The sequence below is a fragment of the Hippocampus zosterae genome, chromosome 2 (assembly GCF_025434085.1).
Source record: "Hippocampus zosterae strain Florida chromosome 2, ASM2543408v3, whole genome shotgun sequence".
NCBI lineage: Eukaryota > Metazoa > Chordata > Actinopteri > Syngnathiformes > Syngnathidae > Hippocampus > Hippocampus zosterae.
Window position 1 is genome coordinate 28,568,794 of NC_067452.1, and position 22,659 is coordinate 28,591,452.

Consider the following 22,659-nt stretch of genomic DNA (forward strand, 5'->3'; position numbering starts at 1 on the left):
GTTTTCTATCTAGCAATAGCATCTTTATATTTAAAAGGCTATGAGATTGCTCAAATATTTCCTCGCGATAGAGCATTATTCCTAGAAAGTGTTTTCACTTAGTTTTTTTTTTTTACATTGTGCTATATTTATCGATATAAACATAACGTCCTTGTGAGGATGGAACGGATAAATTCTAATTACATTCATTTTAAAGGGAAATGTTGCTTCAGTTTATGAACATTTCAAGTTTCTGAAGAAATTTGGTGAACCGAGATTCCATTGTACATTAAACCTATTTGACTCTAAAGCCATAATTTGAGCCACCAAATAAGACTACATAACACAACCATATACGAGGAAGTTTTATCACTGCGACAGGCAAGTGGTACCCATTGTTTCTTTATTGACTACTCAAGTCAACAAAATTTATTGAACAACAAACTGTATGGTCTGTAATGATCATTAATGTCGCATGGCTAATGTACCGTTCCAGGTGCCTCTGCTAGTTGCAACCAAATCGTAGGTTGTCAGTGTAGCTGCCCTTGGCTCAAACGAGCAGAGCAGATGATCTAATGGGTGCAAAAAAAGAAATAACAAATCTACAATGTAAAACACCTGCCATTTGTATTACTCAATATTTTCCAAATAAATACTGCACATTATTCCAACAAGTTTAAATAGCTCAACAACAAACGCATACCTCATTCTGCAATCCGACGGTGCTAATTAAATTCAGTAGCGTTTGAAGTCCAATGGAAGTGCATTCGTATGCCTGATTTACAATGCCAGATGTATACCATCAATCGTTCCAGGTCAAACAAAGACGCTGCATATAAAAATATAAATAATAAGGGGCCAAAGGGGGACCGAGTTAGACTCCGTTTTGTTTTTTGAAAGCAACATTTTCTATTTCCTAATCTGGGAAAACCTATTTTGCTGTCATCATGTGTCATTGAGCAGATGATGATTGCATTATGGAAACGGGACTTGAGTTCATCGCAGACACTGACTCACAATGAATTTAGGTGTACTATAAATATGAGCCTCACTTGTTGAATCATACGTGGGTGAGGGTGAGGGTCAGGAGGGTTGTTAGTATTTTGTAATTATATGCTTTGAATAACATTGTAGTTAAGTGGGCTCATCCTCATCCTATACTGGCAACATGCATTCGTATAATTGAATTAATCACGCTTAATGACAACCAACTCTTTCTCAGTTGTTGAAGAAACAAACCATGTGATCCAAGCCAACTCTCCTTGGCTAGCATGCATCGGATTACTCACCGGGTCTGAGGATTGGCCAGACACTTGAGGATTTTAAAAAAAAATCTTAACTATTGAACATATTTCACTTTTTCCCCTAAATACCATCCATTCCTTCTCTGGACCGTTTATCCTCACTTGGGTCGCAGATTGCGATATTCATTCAGGATCAACTTGAGAACAGGGGTCACCAACATGCCACCAGGTAGCACCCAATCACCACATCAGGAGCCAGCAGGCATGTTCTAAAAAACGCTTTACTGTGAATATTGTAGAAATCAAGATCATTTGTAAATGTAAACATATTTATAACAGAATTAAAGCAAGGAAATATTGCATGTTGATATTTGTTCCCTACCTTATTAAATCATTGTTGATAATCCATCCATGCATCCATCCATTTTATAAATTGTTTATCATCACAAACGGTCACGGGGTGTGCTGGGGCCTATCCCAGCTGTCTTCGGGCAGTAGGCAGGGGACACCCTGAACCGGTTGCCAGCCAATCGCAGGGCACACGGAGACGAACAACCCTCCGCACTCACACTCGCACCAATGGAAAATTTAGAGTCTTCAATCAGCCTCCCATGCATGTTTTTTGGAATATGGGAGGAAACCGGAGTAGATGAATATAATTAATTATTGATAACATTTAAACTAATTTACGCAAATTTGTTATATCAGAAATGGAAATCAAAGTGGAAGCCCTTTGCATTAATCAGTAACCAAGAAGCCGCTCTCAGTTTCATAAAGGTTGGAGACCCCTGCTTTCGAGCCAGTCGATAGTTTTGTTTACTGACGTTCTCTGTACTGTAATTTAGCAACTGTATAATCTTTTCCACTTTATTTTCATGTAGTGGATGTAAAAGGCCGGAATGATTTTTTTTGATTGGCAGGTATCCGTTGGCTAAAATCTTAATGTAATTTAATTGATATAGTCTTCCACACCTTTAAATTCAGTGAGTTGTACGGATTGCGCCCCGAAAACACACACACACACACACACACACACACACATTCACACACACACACACGCCTGTGCATGCGCTCGCACATGCAAAGTCCACGCAATTTCCCCTTTGGCTTTTGGTCGACACGCAGTTTGTTTTAAGTTATAAGTTTGTGGGAAAATTCCAACTGGGATTTTTTTTGGGGGGGGGCACTACATGTAGAAGAAATCTGTCTTGCTTCCTTGTGCTGTTACAATGGGACCCTACGGATACTCCATTGAGCGCTTTTAGGCAGTAGTTACTGTACATATTCATCGAGAGTTTTGCATGTGTGCTTCTTGGATTATTGCTTTGATTATTGTTTAGTTCATATTAAGTGTGACAAACAACTTGATGCTCATGAAATGTTAAAATGGCTTTAATGGATTTTATGGTTCTGCTTCTAGCCTAAGCCTGTTGCTTTGACTTGTAATTGGCAGCCGGTGATTGTTTCCAGGTAGACAAAAGTGAAATCGATGACATGCGTGGTAATGGTCATGGATGACCTGCAGTCCATCTCAGGTGAATTCGGGTGAGCTTTAGTGTAGACCTTGGGCTAGTCAAAAGTTGCTGCAACACCTTTGGGCGTTTTAGAAACTTTGCTGAACCGATAATATGTCCATTTGAAATAACAAAGGGGACAAAGAGTTTTTAAAAAAATATATCTGATTTATTAATTGACAAATTAATCCTTGACTAAAATAATCCTTACTTGCTGCCCAAGTCTATACTTTTTACAAATGTGTCTTTTTTGTCAGTGATTCAGTGTAAGAAAATTGTGATGATGATGATGAAAGTAAGATGTTATCACGAAAAACAGAGCGGATAAAGCCTAATATACTAAAACTAGCTGGTTCGCCGCCCTCCGGGCGGCTCATCAGCTAGTTCCTGCGGAAGGCTGGTAAGGTGGGCCTTCGTCCCACAAAAGTGTTGTTGCTTGGTTCAACTTTTTGTTCATCTTCATTGCTTATCGCGAAAATAAAGAGATGTTTAGCTCTACTAAATAACTAACAATTTCATTGCAATGCTTGTGGGTAGACAACATTTTTTCGCTAAGATGCCCGCGTGATCGTAGTGAGCCACTGCCTGAGCGGCGCAGTGGCGGCGCGCAGTGGCGGCGCGGTGAAGTAGGTACGTTTTGAAAAGGGACAGACGGAAGGACAGACCGCGTGCGGGACGACGCGCAATATATATATAGATGTTGCTTGAAACATTACTGGTTAAGCATTCAAAAGTTTTATGAGGGCTTTACATTGACACATGTAGCAGTGTCAATATATATTATATCCTCTGACGAAATTGAAGTTTAGGCCAGCATCCAAATTGTGTATGAGGGCCGCTGCGTTATTTTGTACATGCCAGCTATACAGATGCACTAGACTATCACGGTCGTTTTGTTTTCACATTCAAGGATAAAAAATGAGTGCCTCTGTTTGAAAAACTCAACATGGACGTGGCCACAATCTCGTTGTTTAATGTAAAGCAGGCGGCCAGTCGCGTTGCATAAGCGCTCCTCAGGCGCATCTGCTGCGCCCTGCTCAACACATGCTCACTTTATTTATCGAAAATAAATAAGACACGGCGCGGGGCCTTACTCTGCCCCCCCACCCCCCGACAGATCTGAGTATTTCGTCGCCAGGCACAGATCTCCATCTCACCAATTGGATAGAAGTGAGCAAACACTAATGTTTCTGGTCGCCCAGCAAAACGCTTGCGTGGGCCCGTCTCTCTCACGTTGGGCTCCCAAGGGGACACTGCAGACTGTCTGGGAGACAAATGTGGAGGATAGTAACATTGAGCAGATGCACCTCAAAGGCTCGTCATCCAGATGTTGACTTTAAGTAACTCTGTAAACTTGTGCTCTGGCAGTTCGTGGTGATGGATGTGATGTGGTGTCTTTTGCAGTCAGACCGTGTTGGAGCCTTCCATCCATATTCCGAGTGGTGGTCAGAAGACAACGATGGGCAAGCAATTGGCGTGGCTTCATCTCATTTTGAATGCCCTTATGTGCAGGAAATGAATTGGATCAGAATGGATGACAAAATTGACAAAAGATGTATTTAAATGTCCTTTTTAGTTATATTTGGCTGCAGTGGCACAGCAGGTCAGGTCACAATGATCAATTGATGATTTTGGGAACAGTCTAAAACATTTCATGTAAAAATACATGAAATACTTTTTACTCCTTCATGTCCGAAAACTCTGATCAGTCATCACCAAAATTTAGATGGCAATCTCCACAGTGTATTTCTCTCCTCGTGCCCGCCTTTGCTCTTAAAAGTATAAAAATGACAAGCACAATATTCCTTTTCCTCTCTTGAGGTGGCCAAACAAATATATTTGAGGTCAGTGTTGTCGAAGAATCGTGGTATAGCAGAATGGGTTTTGCCGAGGAACCGCCTATGTTATAGTTTGTCGCCAGGATTTGAACCCTTGTCCCCTGTGTACAAATGCTCTGAGTGAGCAATTCATTGCATCACTCAGATCTATCCGTTTGCTCTATAATCTGACGGCATAGGACAATCGAATCTGAAAAAGATTCGATAGTGATAGCCTGATGATAACATTACTGCTACAGATGCTGTCTGTGTTAAGCGCATTGTAGACGTCTCTCTCTCTCTATTTCTCTAATATAATCGATTCGGGTAATGGCTGGATGGATGTTGCTCTAATTTATCATATGTATATATCATATGGTATTTAAAGTTCTATGTAGCCTACCTCTAACACTGACATATTTACATCACATTTAACGGTCTATATACTTCTAATGTACCATTATTTACATCATATTTAATGGTGTTTGTGTCTCGAACGGGCCATATTTCCATTATGAAGTTTATAGAGCAGAAACAAATGGAGCTCTGATTACTCACCTTGACTGTGACATGAAGTATAGGTTGCAGTATCCCCCGAGCGATCCAATAGCCCCACCTCAACTCCTCCCTCTTGGACCAGACCGTGCGCGCCGTGATGCACGCACTTACATAAGTGGAAGGGTGTGCTCACACAGGACAGGCTGTTCTCTGAGTTTGGGTAGAAAATGCTTGTTAGTTTGTTTCTGACACAACCAACTGTGGCTTTTAGCTCATCAGAGCTTGGAGAATTTGATTGACAGATGAGTCTCCCTCTTTCTGTTTTAGTCATGTGGTCATTCACGCAGCTGTCCATGATGCAACATTACTTCTAATTAATAAGATTCTTGCATTTACCTTGAAAGCCAATACATATTCAATATGTTTACTTCAGGTTGTCAGAAAGTTGTAAATTAAAAATCAGTATACAAAGCAAGGTTGGAAACTTTGGAAACCTCTTTGTGATATGTGCTGTGTTGAAACGGCTCTCGTGGTGTTTGGAAGATGAAAGGAATCATCCTGACTCACCTTCGAATCTTCTTGCCGACTTGCATGCAATCATTGATGACACACACGCCTGCGGAATAAGTGTAAGCGCACATGTTAATATGCCTTTCGAGTCACAGCAAACTTCTGAAAGTGCTCTCATGCATGATGTCACGAGAGGCATCAAAGTAGCTTGTGAACGCTCAGTCCAGAAAGGGTCCAAATTAACTTTTTGTCGTTTTGTTTTTGTTGGAGGAGACGCACTTAAATGACGGGAGTCAGCAACCTTTTTGAAACCTGGAGGTATTTTTTGGGTCCGGGCTAATACAAAAGGTGACCAGGTTGATACACACTTCTAAAATAACATATTTGCTTAAAATACCGTTTTATGTGTTTTTAATAATTAATTATATTCATATTTGTTCTGATTATTTGTCACAATCATTAGGATTGATCAAAAATATGCAACACTGTATTTCTATAAATCTCTGTCAGTGATTGCATTTTCAAATGATCACTTCTACAACATTCCCAGAAAATCACAATGTTCCACTATCGGTGAACTACTTTTTAAGAGGCCGCCGGCTGTGGTCCAATGTTGCTACCTGGTGGCTGCAGGCACCACGTTGATGGCACCTGCTATGAAATACATATTTAAGTTAAAAATATATATCTATAATAAAAATGAGTAAATAGAATCTGTGATGTGACATTGCTTGAAATGTCTTCATCATTTGACATGAAGACTATTAACCGTGGTTAACGAATGTTTTTTTATGACAGTTAAGAATGTTGAAATTCAACCTGGCCTGTACAATAGTGAAGGTTGACAGAATTTTTTTTTTACCCCAGAACTGACCACGGTAGCGGTTTGAATAACGAGACATAGCCTGATCAATATTTTGTGCAGTGCTGTAAATCCTTTTTGGTCATGGGCGCATTCACTGAGGGCTCCTCTCAAAATGTTCTAAATATAACTTGTTGGCGCTCAGGGCCCAGCTCAGTCTGGCTCTTCTATTGTGAGCGTGGCTGGAAAGGAAAGGAAGGGAGGGGTCGTAGCCATGAGAAAGGGAACGAGGGAGGAGGAGGTTCTTGCTCATGGTGGGTCGAGCAGCTCCGTTTAATCTCTGTTGGACCGTCAGATGGTTTTGACAGAGCACAGGTACTAATTAGGCCTCAAGATTAGGCGAGAAACTCTTTCTCAAAAGCTTCTGGAGGAAAAACTTTCCTCTAGAAGTCCACCCCGCCATTATGTATTGCTTTATATTTTTTGTGGGATTCCGCATCCTCCTCCCCTTTTCTCTTCTTAACCCCACAACTGCCTCCTGTCCCCTCCAAGCTGCGATTATACCTGGCTAGACATTGAGAGGAGGGGATTATTAATTAATGAGGTGGGGGCAGGTTGTTAGCAGGCTGGCGCAGTGGCCAACTGGACGTTTTGGTCAGCGTGGATATGGAGCCGTGTCGTACTCGCACTGTCGTACCCTTGCTTGGTGAGGTCCTTAGCCCCTTTTCTTGTGATGTCAATGGACTACTTCCTCTTTGACAGGAAGTGGAATATCTACTTCCTGTTCATCTGGTTATAAAGTCATTAGAGTCACACTTGAGGATATGAATTCACTTTGGGTATGTCTTTTCTCATTTGTTGTTGTTGGTTCAAGGTGTAGGTTAGTCAACATTAGCATGACAAACATTTCTCTTAATCCTTTATCGCCATATTGCATTAGAAGTACAGTACCGGTATCTTTCAATAAAATGCTAACAGCAACAGCACCATGTGAAACAATAGGTAACAGAACTTAATAATTGTTAACATTCTCGATAAAATATACAATATTTGCAGCATCACAAAAAAGTTGAGGCTAAACTGTGGTTGTGTAAAACGCAAAGCCATACATTGTTCAAATTATTACCGGTACATCTAATTTTACATTTCACTTATTTTAATTTCAGTGTTATTGTTGGCAGTTGTCTTGACAGCCAGCCCAAATTTCACGAGGGTCCCATATGTTGTGGTGGCCTTTCCAGAACCTGCATTGGCCATCCACATTCATGATGTAATCTGTTACGTTTTATTGATTATTTCATATCTTCCTCAAGCCATTATATGTAATTATTTAAGCCTTTAAGAAGAAAACATGATCCGTTTACCTGGAATGACTTTATTTAGAGGTACATCGATTAACCAGTACCCAATTTATTATCCAATCAGTTGATAATTATTTGTATAATCATTTTACCGACCAAACCAGTAGCTGAATGTTAATTTTTTTGTGCATTTTCTGCACTGTTGAGTTTAAATCATGTCCTTTTTTTAATATAGAAAGGACATTAAGACCTATTTTCTACAGTTCCAATCATCAATTCATCCCCAAAATAATCAACAGTTGATGAAACTACGGTAATCGTGAGTTGCAGCTCTAGTTTTAATTAAATATATTGCTGTATAGAAGCCAATTGACAATAGTCGCTATCTCAAAGCACAAGATCACTGCAGGAAGGCCTTTAACGTCAGTGATGACACTGTTATAAAAGCTGGACTATCAAGCGCGCTCACACGCACAAAATCTCCATGACCACAATGACAGGAAGTACATGAGTAGGGACCTCCATTGTGTCTTTCGATACATTCTCGTATCCTGACGCGGGTGTGCGTGATGGCGGCGGAGGTGTGTAAGAGCCCCCTGGTGTTTATCACCTCGCCATACCTTGAGGTAAGGGATGAGTTCATGGGGGGGGTTGGTTGGTGCGAGTGTTGGATCTGTCTGGTCCGAGACAGATCTCCTTAATCCTGTAGCCTTCTGCTGCCTGTTGTCTGGATTCTGAAAAGCGGCTTCTAGTTCATTGCTGGTCTGTGGTCAGCCTGGCTGTAAACAGTTCTGCGGTGGCCATTTTGGATTGTCAACGGGTAAGCCGATCTTAGATCTGCACGCAAAGGTGAAAAGCTGACAGACCGAGACAGATGGTGGGAAGGTGGGAGTGTGCAAATCTTGGAAATATTTCAGTTGTCATTCAAATGCTGAGGTTTTTGCCACAAGTTTTGATTATATTAAGTCGGTAGCTGCTTTGTACTTTTTTATCCTGTTTGAGCCCAGTCTTCTGTTGGTTTGACATAGTTCCTTTCTGTATGTTATTTTGTAATCTGCAGGTTTGCCACCACCCCGACTGCCAAGGCCTGAATAGCAAAAGCCCCCTCCACGTCTGTGAGTCATGTGACTCACGCTGCCACTTGGAGAAGAACGACAACATGCACTTTGACCGGCACCCCCGATTTGACTTACAACCTCAAGGTAACATGCTTTTTAAAAAAATATATATATTCCCTTCCAGCATACATAAAATGTTTGTTAATTACCTTTGTGCCGAACAAATGTGCAAAAAAGAAATGTTTTCTTCATGGGTCATGTCCATTTAATCACAGATACACAGCTACATGTTTTGTGATTCAAATAATTACAACTGCTTGCTTCCACCAAGGATTTTGTCTGTCTCTCTCTCTCTCTCTCTCTCTCTCTCTCTCTCTCTCTCTCTCTCTCCTCTTTCATCCCCCTCTTTTTCATCTCTCCTTCATCTCTCTCTTTTGTGTGTGTATGTGTGTATATAAAATGCTCTCCATTATTAGCAGGACAACAACTCCAAAGTCACTTTTATTATAGTTTATTTATAGTATATAGTATTATTATCGTTATGCATTGTCTACAATCAACAATCCCCAAAGCTTCCATCCTGGCTCGGAACGTATCCACACGATCCTGCCCCCCACGCACCAGTGCCCCATCCGACCTCGAAGAAGAGGATGAGGGGAGCAGTGACCGCGGGTTGGTAACACTCTTACTGTTTGCTAGAATTATATAATCACCTTTTTTTTTAACTCTAGTATCCCTTATTTGCAGGGAGAAGAAAACTGGGGGTATAAAGATGGTGAAGAAGAAGCCACGCAGGAGACACACCGATGTAGGTTGTCATGCTGACACGGGACACTTCTTGTTTGCAACACAATAAACCTAACTGGACAGAAGCATACATTGGGTTGTTTTTTTCATATCATAGCGCTTGGAATTGTCTTCCAAGCTGCTTTGAGGCTTAAAGCTAAAGTGGGCAGGAGCCCCCCTGGGCTAGCATGCGCTTCATCAACAGTCTGGTGCAGCCAGTGGAGCTTCTTTGTAAACTAAGAGTGTTTATACCCTTCCCTTCTCCAGGATCCCAGCAAAGAGTGCTTCAGTCTCAAGTTTGACCTCAACGTTGACATCAACACAGAAATAGTGCCTGCTATGAAAAAGAAAACCCTCAGGTGAGAGGTGATATTGAGTAATGGTGTTCATAACACTATCCAAAACAATGTCTTTGCGAGCCTCCACTGCCTCAATTTGTCTGAATGGCTGTCTTCGGAACTGTCACTGCTGCTCACACCTGCTTGATATTTTACTCAAACAAGCCATTAAAACAGTGCATGATGCCAGATCCTCTGTATCAGAAATAGATATCAAAGGTCATGTGGATGGAAGAAGCCTTGAGAATTAGCATCTTTGTTTTGTCTTTTATCTTGTGGTTCCAGAGAGGTTCTCGGTCCAGTGTTTGAGAGAAACGGCATCGAGCTGTCGCGTGTCGACTTGTTCCTGGATCAGTCCAACACGCCGCTGTCCCTCAACTTTGAGGCCTATCGATTTGGCGGTCACTACCTCAAAGTCAAAGGTAAAGGCGACACTGCAATGTCATGTCTGATTGCTGGACATTTTTGAGTAGTGGCTGAAGGCTTTTTGCGTCCTTTCTGGAGCCCCAGATTGTGTCAAATCGTGTTTGTGTGTGTCCAGTAGCTGCTGTCAGACAGCTTTTAGTGTCCCTTATAAACTAAAAAGAAGTCGGCACACCGGCATCAACAATACCACTTTGTTCACAGAATGTAAGAAGCTTTTTGATTCAATGCCAAGTGGTATATTTGACATGTGCACTCTTATCTGAACTGACCTTTACAACAACGAGGGTAATCTGTATCGGCCAGTTTCCTCTCACACCCGTTATCCAGACTAAAAGAGGAAAAGGAGTGGACTCCTTAAAGTGAATAAAGCTAGCCGGAGAGGTGGAACACGTTCTTCTCGTTTTTATCTGTGCTGCAGAAAAAGAGGGTAATTGTAGATTGTCAACAATGATAAAAGGACAGAAAGCTGTGCTCAGAGCTAAATACGTTCACTTTCTAACAGACAAACCAGTTCTTGAAAAATTAAGCAAATATTGTGTGTACTCCACTCGCTTGTGGAAATATCGTCCAGCAAATGAGAATAAGTGTTCCAGATGTATTTAGTTATTGATATACTGGCCTCACACTCCCCTGCAGATCCTCACTCCATTCGTTTTACCCCAATGTGTGTATGCAGAGCAGTTGCCTAGTTGCCTAAAACCTCTGCCTCATAGTTTTGAGGTTCGTTGTTCGAATATCGGCTCAGATCGTCCGAGTCTCGTTATGTGACATTCATAGGCTGAGCCATGATTGGTCGTTATCGGAGCCCTGAGCAACCGTGATGTCATTTTCTGTTGACAGCAAATTGCAAAATGCCCCGCCCCCCTCCCCCGAGATGGAAGAAAACAGACAAATTTTGCTGCTTAATTCATATTCCACCGAGGCAATATTAATCGGAATGCCGTGTTCAGACTAATAGGGATGCAAAGACCTTATTCCTGTCAGGAAAATGTTTGACTTGACTTGACCTTTTAATTGTTTTCCTTTCTTTCCACTGTAGCACGGCCTGGCGACGAGCTAAAAGTGGAGCAGGGGGTGAAGGACATGAGGTCGATGAGCTTGCCCAACATGACGCCTGCCGGAAGTCAGAACCCCTACATCCTCACGCCACCCACGGAGAGAGTGGAGCACGGATCTCTGGGACGTCGCGAGGGTACCGATCCGCTGGTGAGTCATTTCGCATATACATATACCGTATTTTCACGACTATAAGGCGCCATTAAAAGTCTTAAATATTCTCCAAAATGGACAGGACGCCTTATGGTGCGGAGCGTCCTTTATATGCGCTGAGTTCCAAAATCTGACTGACAGCCGACACGCTGTTTATATAGAGAAAAGGCGGAAGTGACTGTGGCCAGGCATGCGGGAGAGAAGTCGGCCAATCAGGGAAGGGTGGGCGTGTATATATACATATATGGAGAGGGAGAGAGAGAGGGAGAGGGAGAGGACAGGCAAGCTAGTCCGCCAATGGTGAAGGGTGGGCGTGTAAGTGGACGCCTCAAGCCAGTACCAACACTTGTATAGAGTGTGGCAATGTGCATTGTTGCAAAACAACTCCGGTTTTGGTTTCTAAGAACCCCTGAAAATAAATTCGACAAAAAGACACGCCTACGAAGCTCATTTCAAACTTAAAGCCACCAGTTATGCTTTTGGCATGCGTGCCCATCTCACAGCAGCGGTGAAAAAACAAGTCAAGCAAATGAACTCTGAGCTTGCCGTTATTCCCGGAGGCTTGACTAAAGAACTCCAACCGCTGGACATTGGCATCAACCGGGCGTTCAAAGTAAAGTTGCAAACGGCATGGGAACAATGGATGATCGGTGGCAAACACAACTTTACAAAGAGTGAGAGGCAGCGCTTGGCGAGTCACGCCACAATACGCAACAACGAGAGGGAACGCAGCGTTTTTGATGGATTACGGTACTTGTACAATTGTTCAATTCTTTCTACACACACACGCACTGCCACCATGTTTCGCTCTGTTCTTTACTTTCAAATGTGGGGAAGCTTCACACGAGAAAAATGTTGACTTTGCTGTTGCTGCTCCTTCTTTCCGCTCGGCAATGCGTAGCAACTCACACTTTAGCATGTGATGCGTTCACTGACAACTGGGATGTGCAGTCCTCTCCTTCTGATACAGAGGATGAGGACTTTGATGGATTTCTGGGTGATGATTGATCGAAAAACGTGAGAACATTGTACGATGGCTAAATAAAATACACCCGAACTCAGTTCTGCTTTCGTTGCCTTTTTAAAAACGTGTTTTTATCTTATCTGTATGTCTTGGCATGCTACCGTATGCTTCAAGCTAACGTGTTAGAGTGCGCGCATCCATGCCGTATGTTTAAGCTGGCGTATGTTTTACCACTGTAAAACTGCGGCCATTCGTACGATGCGTCCTGTGTATGTGTAAAATACAGAAATGTCACGCATTACTGAGACTGCGGCCATTAGTACGATGCGTCGAATAGTCGTGAAAATACGGTACTTCTTTCCTTTCCATCACTTCACCTTCCATCATTGCGTTCCCATCATGCCTGCCTCATGCCATCACATTCCCATTGTTGATCCCATTGGGTCCTCGTTGTCCGAGGAGTATCTTGCCCAGTGGAAGTCTGGGAATGTGTTTGTGGTTTTCACGTGCTTTCCCTGATACAATGTGAACCGGTGAAGCCCATTTTAAGTCCACTTCCTGCTTCATTCTGATGTGCTTGGCTGCATGGAAGTAGCACAGTCGAGTCATCAAGTTGATGGGACCTAATGACCCTTGTCACATGGGCCACGAGTTCTATTTCCTGAAGATGAACAACTCCCTTCCATTTGCCAGCATGTCACTTTTGATTAGCTTTCGTATTAAATCTCATACTTGTGTTCGGCCAATTCTGTAACTGGAGCAACATTCCTGGTCAGATTTTTGTAGCCTTGTATTGCTTAACTTGTTGGCTTATTTGAAAAAAAAATATTTTTGTATATCTCACAAAGACTAGTGTTTGTTTGAGTGTAAATTCACACAATTTAGTCTTGAAAAAGACAAATTAAATACAAATTCCTTTGTAAAATGACCCACCAGTGGTGAATCCCACCACATGTAACACCTAATTCATCAAGAAACGGAAATCGTCCCAAATGTGGTACAGTTATCAACCGTTTTTTTTCTTTGTCATTTAAGTAGATTAGAAAACCTTTTCAAGCCGTGTTGGCAAGGTGCTTCCTTCCTTTGAAAGCAGTCCCCCCTGCTGGCCATGAGAAAGAATGGCCACATACCTCACATTGTAGCAGGGTACAGTACAGTCTTTGGATTAAATCCTTCAAAAAGAGGAATAAACTACCCCTCAAGTCTGTTTAGCTTTTAAGTTGACATGATTATTTGTACATACTCTATCGTGTTTAAGGTAAATCATAATACATTGGCAAAAGACATTTAATAATTTGTGTGAAACGCCAACTCAAAGTAGTACTTCAACTTTGTGCTTGTGTTTTCAAAATGACAAAGGCATTGTTTTGGAGTTCCTTATCATATTTTTTAAATGGTTGAAAATTTCTCTTGACATTTGTAGAAAACAAGTCTGGAAAGTTCATCAGCAAATGCACACAGACAGACACACAGGCGCGCACACACACACACACACTCACACACAGGCGCGCGCGCGCAAACACACACACATACACTCACACACATGGACACACACGGACACGCACAAAAACAAACATTGCGGTTGCTAAGGAAGTCTCTTTGATCTCAGTGGCGTCAGACCTCCTCTTACATCATGTGACCGGTCTTTGTCTTTGTGTTCATAAACTGTCGGGTAGTCATTATCTGAGAGCTACCGTAGTTGTCCAGGCAAGAGTTGTTTCAACATAGAGCGATGACAGTTGTTAAAATGACCCTCCTACGCTGCAAAGATACTGTAATCAGGTTTCAGATTTCATCCACTCAAGTGGCGCAACTGGAAATGTGTCATAATTGTGGAGTAAAAAAATTTAAAAAAAGAGGGAATCAGAAAGGAGTCAGCCCTGAGTGCAATGTCAACTAACAGATTAGACATACCTCTTCTATGCGAGCTCAGCACCATCGAAATACAGTTGGGGAACTTCTCTGCTGTCCTACCATTTTGTGTTTATTTTATTATTACTCTTAGTCGAGATACTGCACGTTATTGTCTGTTTCACAGACATGTTCTAGCAGTACTGTTTCATAATTCCTTTAAAGGCAGTGACTTAACTTTTAAAAGTGACCTCAAGTGCAACTTTTCTTGCTTGCTATAAATAACTATACGGACAGTTTACAGTCAAAAGTTATGTGCTTTCTGGAACCACAGCAGCTAAATGAGACTGGTGTTAAGACCGTGCTCACAAAGTGTCGAAAGTGTCGTGCAGTTTGTAGTGTTCATTTAGTTTGGATGGGTTATGAAGTTGTACTGTTTGAATCTAATTTGAAGTTGTATTTTGACTAACTTGTCTATCACAAAAAACTCAGCATTCTGACTGACTCTCATTTCTTTGAAATCTTGCCACGTCGCTAATACAACCCTGGAACGAAATTATGCAATCAGTGCTCCAGAAATCATTTAAATGTTTTTTATTTGAATTGTACCACCCTTTTGGCTTTAAGAAACACACACTCAAGAAAAAGCAAGAAAGATAATTGTTGTAGTCAGTCACATTTCATTTGAGTAGGTGTGGGACAAAATTCTGAGGGAAAATAATGATTGAATCGCCTTGTAATTTTCACAAATGAAACGCATACCTGAATCAGATTGAATCTGCTAATTAGTGAGACGTTTAATAAAAGTGCTCACATCTTCGAGAGCTGTTGCACCAAATGGGTTGACCAGAATCATGACTCCCACACACGAGATGTGAATTGAAAAAAAAGAGGAAAAGATAGAATGGAAAGGAAATGTTCAATGACAAGGCATCAATCTGCACAGCTGAGTCAGATTGATGAAAAATACTGTTTATCACTCATCTGAGTTCTAAAAGCCAAAAAGCAGAGGCGGTGAACGAACGTACTAATAGTCTAGTCTTGAATGTTTTTTTTCCTCCATGATTCCATACTTTTTCATCAAGATTTCAGTGATTTTCAGTGATTCAGTATTGGAAAAATGTATATATTTTTTCGCCCTTTGTTCTCCAAAATGAAACGCATGAAATGGTCATTCTCCAGAAGCGTGAATTCCATAATTTTGGCCAAGGGTTGGAAATGGCACCTCAACACGTGTCCCAGTAAGAGCACCAAGGGATGCAGTTTGTTTCTTGCAGCAAGTTTGAATGTGTGCAACGGAAGAAGCTAAGAAATGGTCATTTTTTTGTTTTACTATGAACTCTGCCCAATACGTGATAGCAAAAGTAGGCCCTGGAAGAGATTCTTAATTGAACTCTATTGTCTTAACGTGCCTTTCCAGAACCAGATTGTCATCCTTTAATTTTGCCGCCAATTACTTTAAGCACTGTTTAAAATCTTAGCACACCACCATTGTAATCAGGAAAGCTTAAAATGTTAATACACATTATTTAAATCCCTACATAGCACCCAGCCATCTCAGCTTAGAGATCCAATAAACATCGATTTGAAGCTAATGACTGTGCCTTGGATAAACAAACTCGCGCATTCCGCATGTTGCTAAACCAACAAGTTTGCCGAAACGTGGCACAAAATCAAAATCTTTTAAAATGGCTATAGAATGCCACAGCATATTCACGGGCAACTTTTGTTTCTACCTTTCCATGCTTATACAGACTGTCTGTTTCCTTGTTTCGTACAAACTTCAGCTCCACCAACCTGTATAAACTACCAAAAAAATCCTTATAAAGAGCAAAAAATCCTTAATACATACCAAAGCATTTTATGTCAAAATAACGGCAGAAAAAAACTCACAAAATTTTCAATGATATTTATTGTAGATCTCCATAATACAATGTCTGGTCAACGTCTAATCATCATTCTACTTAGTGGCATTACTGTGTTCAGAGTTGTATTCCTGCGTTACCTTTTTCACCGACTCCAAATGCCGACCCATCGGTTCGAAGTTACAACATCCATTAATATTTACTTTCGAAATGAAAGTATTCAAGTAGACTATCACCATTCTGGGCAAAAGCAAACAGAACTACCTGTTGGGGGGGGAAGGAAATTTTCAGAATCCGTATGATTTGTGCGATATGGCCATATACGTAAGATTCACCACAAAATCCGTATGAACTATGGCTAAACCGTATGAGTTGACAGGTATGCTAATATGTTTTAATCTTTTTCCTCTCTGATACAGTGCACTCCGCTTAATAGAACACCGGTTAATAGAGTAATCCGCTTAATAGAGCAAAAGGCTCTGGAACCGATTTGCCTAATGCAATTTCCTATAAAGATACTCCGCTTAGTAGAACAGATCTCCGCTTAATAGAACATGCCGTAAGCAATGAACATTGTAAACTAGTGGTTTTCGAAGTGTAGCTATCGCGAGAAGTGGAGCTATCGCGATACTGTACCACTATCGCGAGAAAACGCGGTAGTTCTAGCCGTATACAGTAACAGGTAGCACGCTCACTCCACACATAGACACACGCACGTCACAATCGCTTCAACTTCATTCAAGAGACGAGGGCTATCACCTGCGGATAAGAAGGACATACTCAGACGATACGATGCATTGCCGGATTCTCAGAAGGTACGCCCGCGGTTTCCAGGACTTCCCTCTTTTCCAGCGCATTGAGAGGGAAGTCAACCGCAAAATTACGGACTCCTGTTTCCAGACAAAAGTAACGAATTTTTTCTCGTGATTTGAGATGTTAGACTGAAGTTGATTAAAGTTGTTGTTTTGTTGTTTGATTAAAGATATGGACGTCCACAGTCGAAATATCTCTTCTAACTCGTCAGCAGGGGGGTTTCTGCGTGCATAACTTGGTCGTCGACGTGTCTGAAGGTGTACCTAATAAAGTGTCTCCGGTTAATAGAAACCCCGCTTAGTAGAACAGAAGCACTTCGGCCCAATGGTGTTCTATTAAGCGGAGTGCACTGTACTACAAAATAAACATAGGCAACTCTTAAACTCTTGCTAACTTGTCACTACTTCACGAGGGATGAGATTGTACATCAGCCTCATGAAGTTTGCCTGCACCGTTAATTGCAGCGTGGGCCCGTGTCACATTGCTGACCTAGCTTCTGTAAATGCACTTTTGACTCTCGTAATCATTCCAAACACTCCCTCACCTTCCCGCCAGTGTTGTTTGTGAGAAACAAGGAACTCCCACCCTGACTTGTCTTTAAGTCAAGAAGGGAAAGTGCAAGTATTAAAGTCTTATAAAGTTAGCTGGCCACTTATTCTCTTGGTAGTTTGTCCCCATTATAAAATGTAAGTGGCACTGTCACGCTCCATCAAGTCTATAAAATAGCAATTGGCAAGGGAGCAGTGAGAACAGAGGCATTCTAAGAGGGAATCTTTTTTTTTTCCGTCAAAACTGTATATTTTGTGAAATAGTTTCAAAGAGAAATCTTGTTTTAATTGATTCCGCCTCTGAAAAACGAATATAATGTAAACTAATGTCCTCCCAAAAAAATCACACTTGCAGGGTCTCGTTAAACACAGCTGTTGTTTTACTGTCCTGGCATTGGAGGTGCTTTCCGTTCCATCATAATGATGTCTGCACTTTGAAAATCCAAAAGCCTCCGATAGCCTTCTGGAGTGTGTAAAGTTCACGTGAGTGATAAGACATTGACGGGTTTGGCAAACAAAAGAAAGTATTCCTTTTCTCTGTTTGCAGTTGTTTTTTTGTGTTCAAATCTGTTGTCTTCATTCACCTCCTCTTTTCCAAACTGTGCTGTTGAGTCATGAATCTACTTCATGTTGTTTCTGTTGCATGATAGCCACGATCAGACCTGTCTGATGGCACACAAAAAAAGAGAGCGTTAGGTTTCATGCTGGCTAGCGCATACTGGTTTTGCATGTTAGTGGCTGACAGAGTGTCGGTCACATGTGACCTCTTGGGTGTGATGCTGTCTAACATAGTTGATATAGTTTGTTTGTAGAGTGACAAGTATCAGTGAGTGGCTTGATGAGACGTGCTTCAAATATCACCACTTTGCAGTTTAGTTTTCCCAAAAGTAAGAAGAATAAATGATAAATTATGTTTTAAGTGTAGCATTTTAAAACATTTTGTAACTTTTTTTTATTCCATGTAAAGTTTGCCCCAAAGTCAAAAATTGCACATTTACTGTACTATGAATGTCGTTATGACTTTCATGCAGGTTCATATATGTGTGTATGTATGTGTGTGTGTGGGGGTGTGTGTGTGTGTGTGTGTGTGTGTGTGTGTGTGTGTGTGTGTGTGTGTATAATATATACACACACACACTATACTGTATATACAGTATAGACGTATATATATTATCAAGATTTCAATATATATATTATCAATTAAAACAAGATTTCTCTTTGAAACTATTTCACAAAATATACAGTTTTGACGGAACAAAAAAGATACGTCTATATATATGTGTGTATATATATATATATATATATATATATATATATATACAGTATAGACGCACAATGTGTGTGTGTGCATGTATATATATGTATATTTGTATATATGTATCTATATATATATGTGTGTGTGTGTGTATATATAGATATACAGTATATCTATATATAGTGAAACATTTCAGTTGCATTCTAAAAGGACTTTCGCCTTTCTCTGTAGTTGAATCGAACCTGCAAAGATCGAGTGACCTCTAATATACCAACTGTCTGTTGTGGGTGGAGCAGTAAAAGTGTCTGGTCGTGTTTTGTGTGGGTGTGTGCGCAAAAGACAAAAGAGATCTCCTGACACCCTTAAGGTTGAGATGACTGTGTGTGTGACCTTCGGCCTGTAAGCACTTCGTACCTGCAGGATCAGGTCGCGTTCCGGCGGGCCACCGGCTGCAGTTTCAGTTTTGAACTACGACTGCTCTTCTGTGCCCTGTGGTCTCTGAGTGAATTGTTTTTGGATATATATATATATATATTTTTTTGTGCGCGATTAAATGATGCGCTTTGGCCGCCTGTCATCATGGCACAGCTGGGACCTTCTTCAAGAGGAGATCCCAGAGTCACCACCGCCAGAAGTTAATGAAGGAACTGACTGTCAGGTGAGAGGCACTGAGAAGCCTTACTAAAGATTCCTTTTGGTGTTCTAACGCGGGACAATCAAGGAAAATTATTTTTTATGGCACAGTTGTTTTGAAAAAACTTTGCATTATGAGTCCTATTTTGATAAATGCGCATCTCCAAAAGCACATTTTCCTCTTACTGTACTTCACTCACGTCAACATTTTCTGTTTATCTCCACCTTTGTCTGACAATGTCAACAGCGAGCAGGATTGTATGTTTGTTTTATTTATGATACTGATGATAAATCTCTCATGCGGAAATTCTACTTGCACTCTGTTGTATGCATAACGTGTTGATGTCAGGGGTGCACAAATAGTGGTGCATCTCTGCGCTTTCAGTTTGGGCGAACTAGCCCTCCAGGGTTTAAACTACCTGCATTGTTCCAGTATACATGCTTTAGAAAGAATTCAAATGATTGTTTGAATTGTGCCCAACTCGGCCGCAAAAGGGCGCTATGCCCCCTTACGGCATCTTAGCATTGACCTTTGTCTGGTTGACCGGTTACACTGCGGACTGCTTTCTATTAAAAATGGCACCTGCACTCTCTCTTCATATGTTGATCTGATTTGGTCGCAGTGCCTAATGACTATGTAGCTTTGCGGCACACTGGGAGCATTTTCAGAATGATTTATCATTTATTGTTTCGTTCCAGGCCACGCCTGCTATCGACAAAATCTGTCAAGTACTGACCAAGTATCTATAGTGTGATTTATATATACTTTGAATGCATATACTTCATCACCATCAAACTACAGTATATGCATGTAAGGTGCGGGTTTTATTTTGATCCACATGGGGTCGCCATCTATTCATTCTAGAGCCCTGTAGCTATGACTTTGAAGGTATATAAGGTTAAGTACTCTGTTGAGGACTTGTTGGCTCTCCATTTCTGTGCTCTAGCATTCGTCGCTGTCATGTATAGTGATCGTCAATTTTGGCTACTGGCAGGTGTGCTTATAATTTGCTTTTGATTGCTTCGTTTGAATCCACTTTGATTCATGAAGCGATATCATCTGCACGTTTTCATCCTCCCACTATCTATACCACCAGTCATGAATTATAATTTGTTCGAACTAGTGGTGGTAGGCTTCATTCAATGAGCTGTCAATGTTTACTTAACCGGAGATGTGCATTTGAGTAATTGTAATGTATTCTTCTAATGCAATTTATTTTTAAAATCTGACATGCAGTGAACTGGCAAGAAGTGAACGGCTGTATCCCATTTACTGTGCAATTTAAGTTTATTACAAATTGCATGCACATGATGTACTTTGGCGTGGGTGGTGTTCAGTCTGAAGAAATTCTTCCTGGTCTATCAGCTTTCTGGAGTCTACCTCCCAGTCTAAACTTCTCGGGACAAGGATCAGTTTTGCCCTAGGTGTGTACATGCTCCCAAAAATCCAGTTCTAAGCGCGCAATCCAAATGTGTATTATAGAAACTTTTGGGACATTTTTGCATCGATCCTTCAAAGTCCACTTTCAGTCAGGCTAACCCAAATATTTCGAATTCCATGTACCGTAAACAGTTCGTCACCTCTTCAGTGTGACGCATGTGTTCACAGCGGGGGATTTGTTGTTCCATCCATTTCCTGGTTGTGCATGTGACGTTTTTGTGCAGGAGAGTGTTTAGTTTGTGTTTTGAAGCTTTCAGGGAGGTTGCGGTGTTTTCCCATCGTTAATCAAACCTGCCTGATCAAGGAGAATTGTTATCACCGACTGTGGTGGTGAGCCTCTCCCTTTGCTTATTACCATACAGTCCTCTCCCTTGTAAAGATTTTCCCGTTTGTCGTCCAAGGTTACTACCACAAATGGCCATTGATGAGATAAGGCTGAGAGCGAGGTTTAATATCATTAACCTGGAAGGTCCCCCTGGTTTTCCTACTGTAAATGGAGTCTTTGTAGCTGTGTGGTGGTGGGGGGTGGGGTCAGGGGTTGCAACATCACTCACTGCCCCTGCGTCAGGCATGACGGGTTCACAGCACATACCCTTGGTTATGCTTTACCTGTGTGGTCAAAACACTCTTTCAGAACTTCAAAATTTCAGAGCTCCTGAGAAGTGTCTTCCAACAAATTGTATTAGTATTAAATATGATGTCCCAGGCCTCTATTTGTCTGTGTGTGTTGTGTGTCTCGGAAGAATTGTGGAATCATCCGATCAAGACTTTATCAACCAGTCAAACAGCCACTTCAGGAAGCATCTTTGGTTGACCTGATGGTGTCATGAAGTAAGTCCAGCACTCAAGAATCAGGTTTCAAACGGAAGCTCGTCATTATTGTTTGTATGATAGCAGCGCAAGCTGTTGCCTTGAAGCTCTGCCTCCACATATTCAAATCAGCCTCTTCTCGTGGGCGGGAGGTGAGGGGGCAGGGGTCTTCCGTCCTCTTTCCTGGCCATCACAATAAGGCAGGATCCTCCTGGTTGCTATGACTTCATGCCAGTGTTCACATGATATGCAAGCAGCCAGGATCTTCGTAACACTGCGAGGGCGTCCCCGTTTTCAGGAAAAAACGTACTCCACTCAGGAACGGCAGTACCCTGCAACCACTGGTCGGCACGTCGAGGGCGGCAAGTCGACTGGACGCAAGACAGGGTCTAAAAGGAGAAAACTGGAAGACAGTGGAAGCTGTTTCCAGAATGGGCTGCGACCCATGAGTCCATTTGAGGGATCAGTATGGTTTTTGTTTCTTTTGACATGCCTGTGGCTTCAATGGTGAGTCGAGAAGGAAGCTAATTACAACTTCCTTAGTTTTTCTTTTTATTTTTTTTCCACCGAAGGGCTTTGTTTGCATCATTAGCTTCAAGTGTGAACCCCCAACTCAGTGAAAGTCAGTAGATTGTATTTAGTTCAACTCTCAGGAGAGGAGAGCATCAGCCGATCACTTTTGACTTGTTTGCATCATTACATCATTTTGCCAACCAGTCTCTTTTTGTTCAAAAGTTTTTCTCCCGTGATTTTTCAGTGATTAACGCGCTGGAGAGGAAGGCCAAGTTTGCTTACGTTTTTGACATACACCAACAAACCATGATAAATGGTTCTCATCTTCACTTTGTTGTACTGAAGATATTTACTATTCCTCAGACAAAGTGGAGGAAGTTCCGAGTGAAGCTTTAGACAGATTTTGTAGAGGTGTCCATTCCTTCTGTTAGGCCCAGCACACCTCCTTATTCCTCCACTTATTTGTGGCCATGATCTGTTGGCC

At 41.5% G+C, this 22,659-nt stretch overlaps 1 protein-coding gene and 1 long non-coding RNA gene across 6 annotated transcripts in view; both read left to right on the top strand.

The window, feature by feature from the left end:
* plekhg5b (pleckstrin homology domain containing, family G (with RhoGef domain) member 5b) overlaps positions 1 to 22,659 on the top strand; it is a 57,999-nt gene that overhangs the window by 22,447 nt on the left and 12,893 nt on the right. For 3 of the 5 annotated variants that reach the window (XM_052059400.1, XM_052059399.1, XM_052059403.1), the window contains 6 exons: positions 8,726 to 8,867; positions 9,296 to 9,395; positions 9,471 to 9,531; positions 9,777 to 9,868; positions 10,133 to 10,269; positions 11,313 to 11,479. In XM_052059400.1, the coding sequence (XP_051915360.1) occupies positions 8,726 to 8,867; positions 9,296 to 9,395; positions 9,471 to 9,531; positions 9,777 to 9,868; positions 10,133 to 10,269; positions 11,313 to 11,479 (699 nt within the window). Of the gene's footprint in view, positions 1 to 7,051; positions 7,071 to 7,184; positions 7,204 to 8,725; positions 8,868 to 9,295; positions 9,396 to 9,470; positions 9,532 to 9,776; positions 9,869 to 10,132; positions 10,270 to 11,312; positions 11,480 to 22,659 lie in introns of those variants that run through there. The other 2 variants (XM_052059404.1, XM_052059401.1) reach the window with 2 other exon arrangements.
* Positions 13,653 to 16,437, top strand: LOC127596757 (uncharacterized). Its single transcript, XR_007961547.1, has 2 exons — positions 13,653 to 16,297; positions 16,391 to 16,437. It is a non-coding gene; the product is annotated as an uncharacterized LOC127596757 (long non-coding RNA).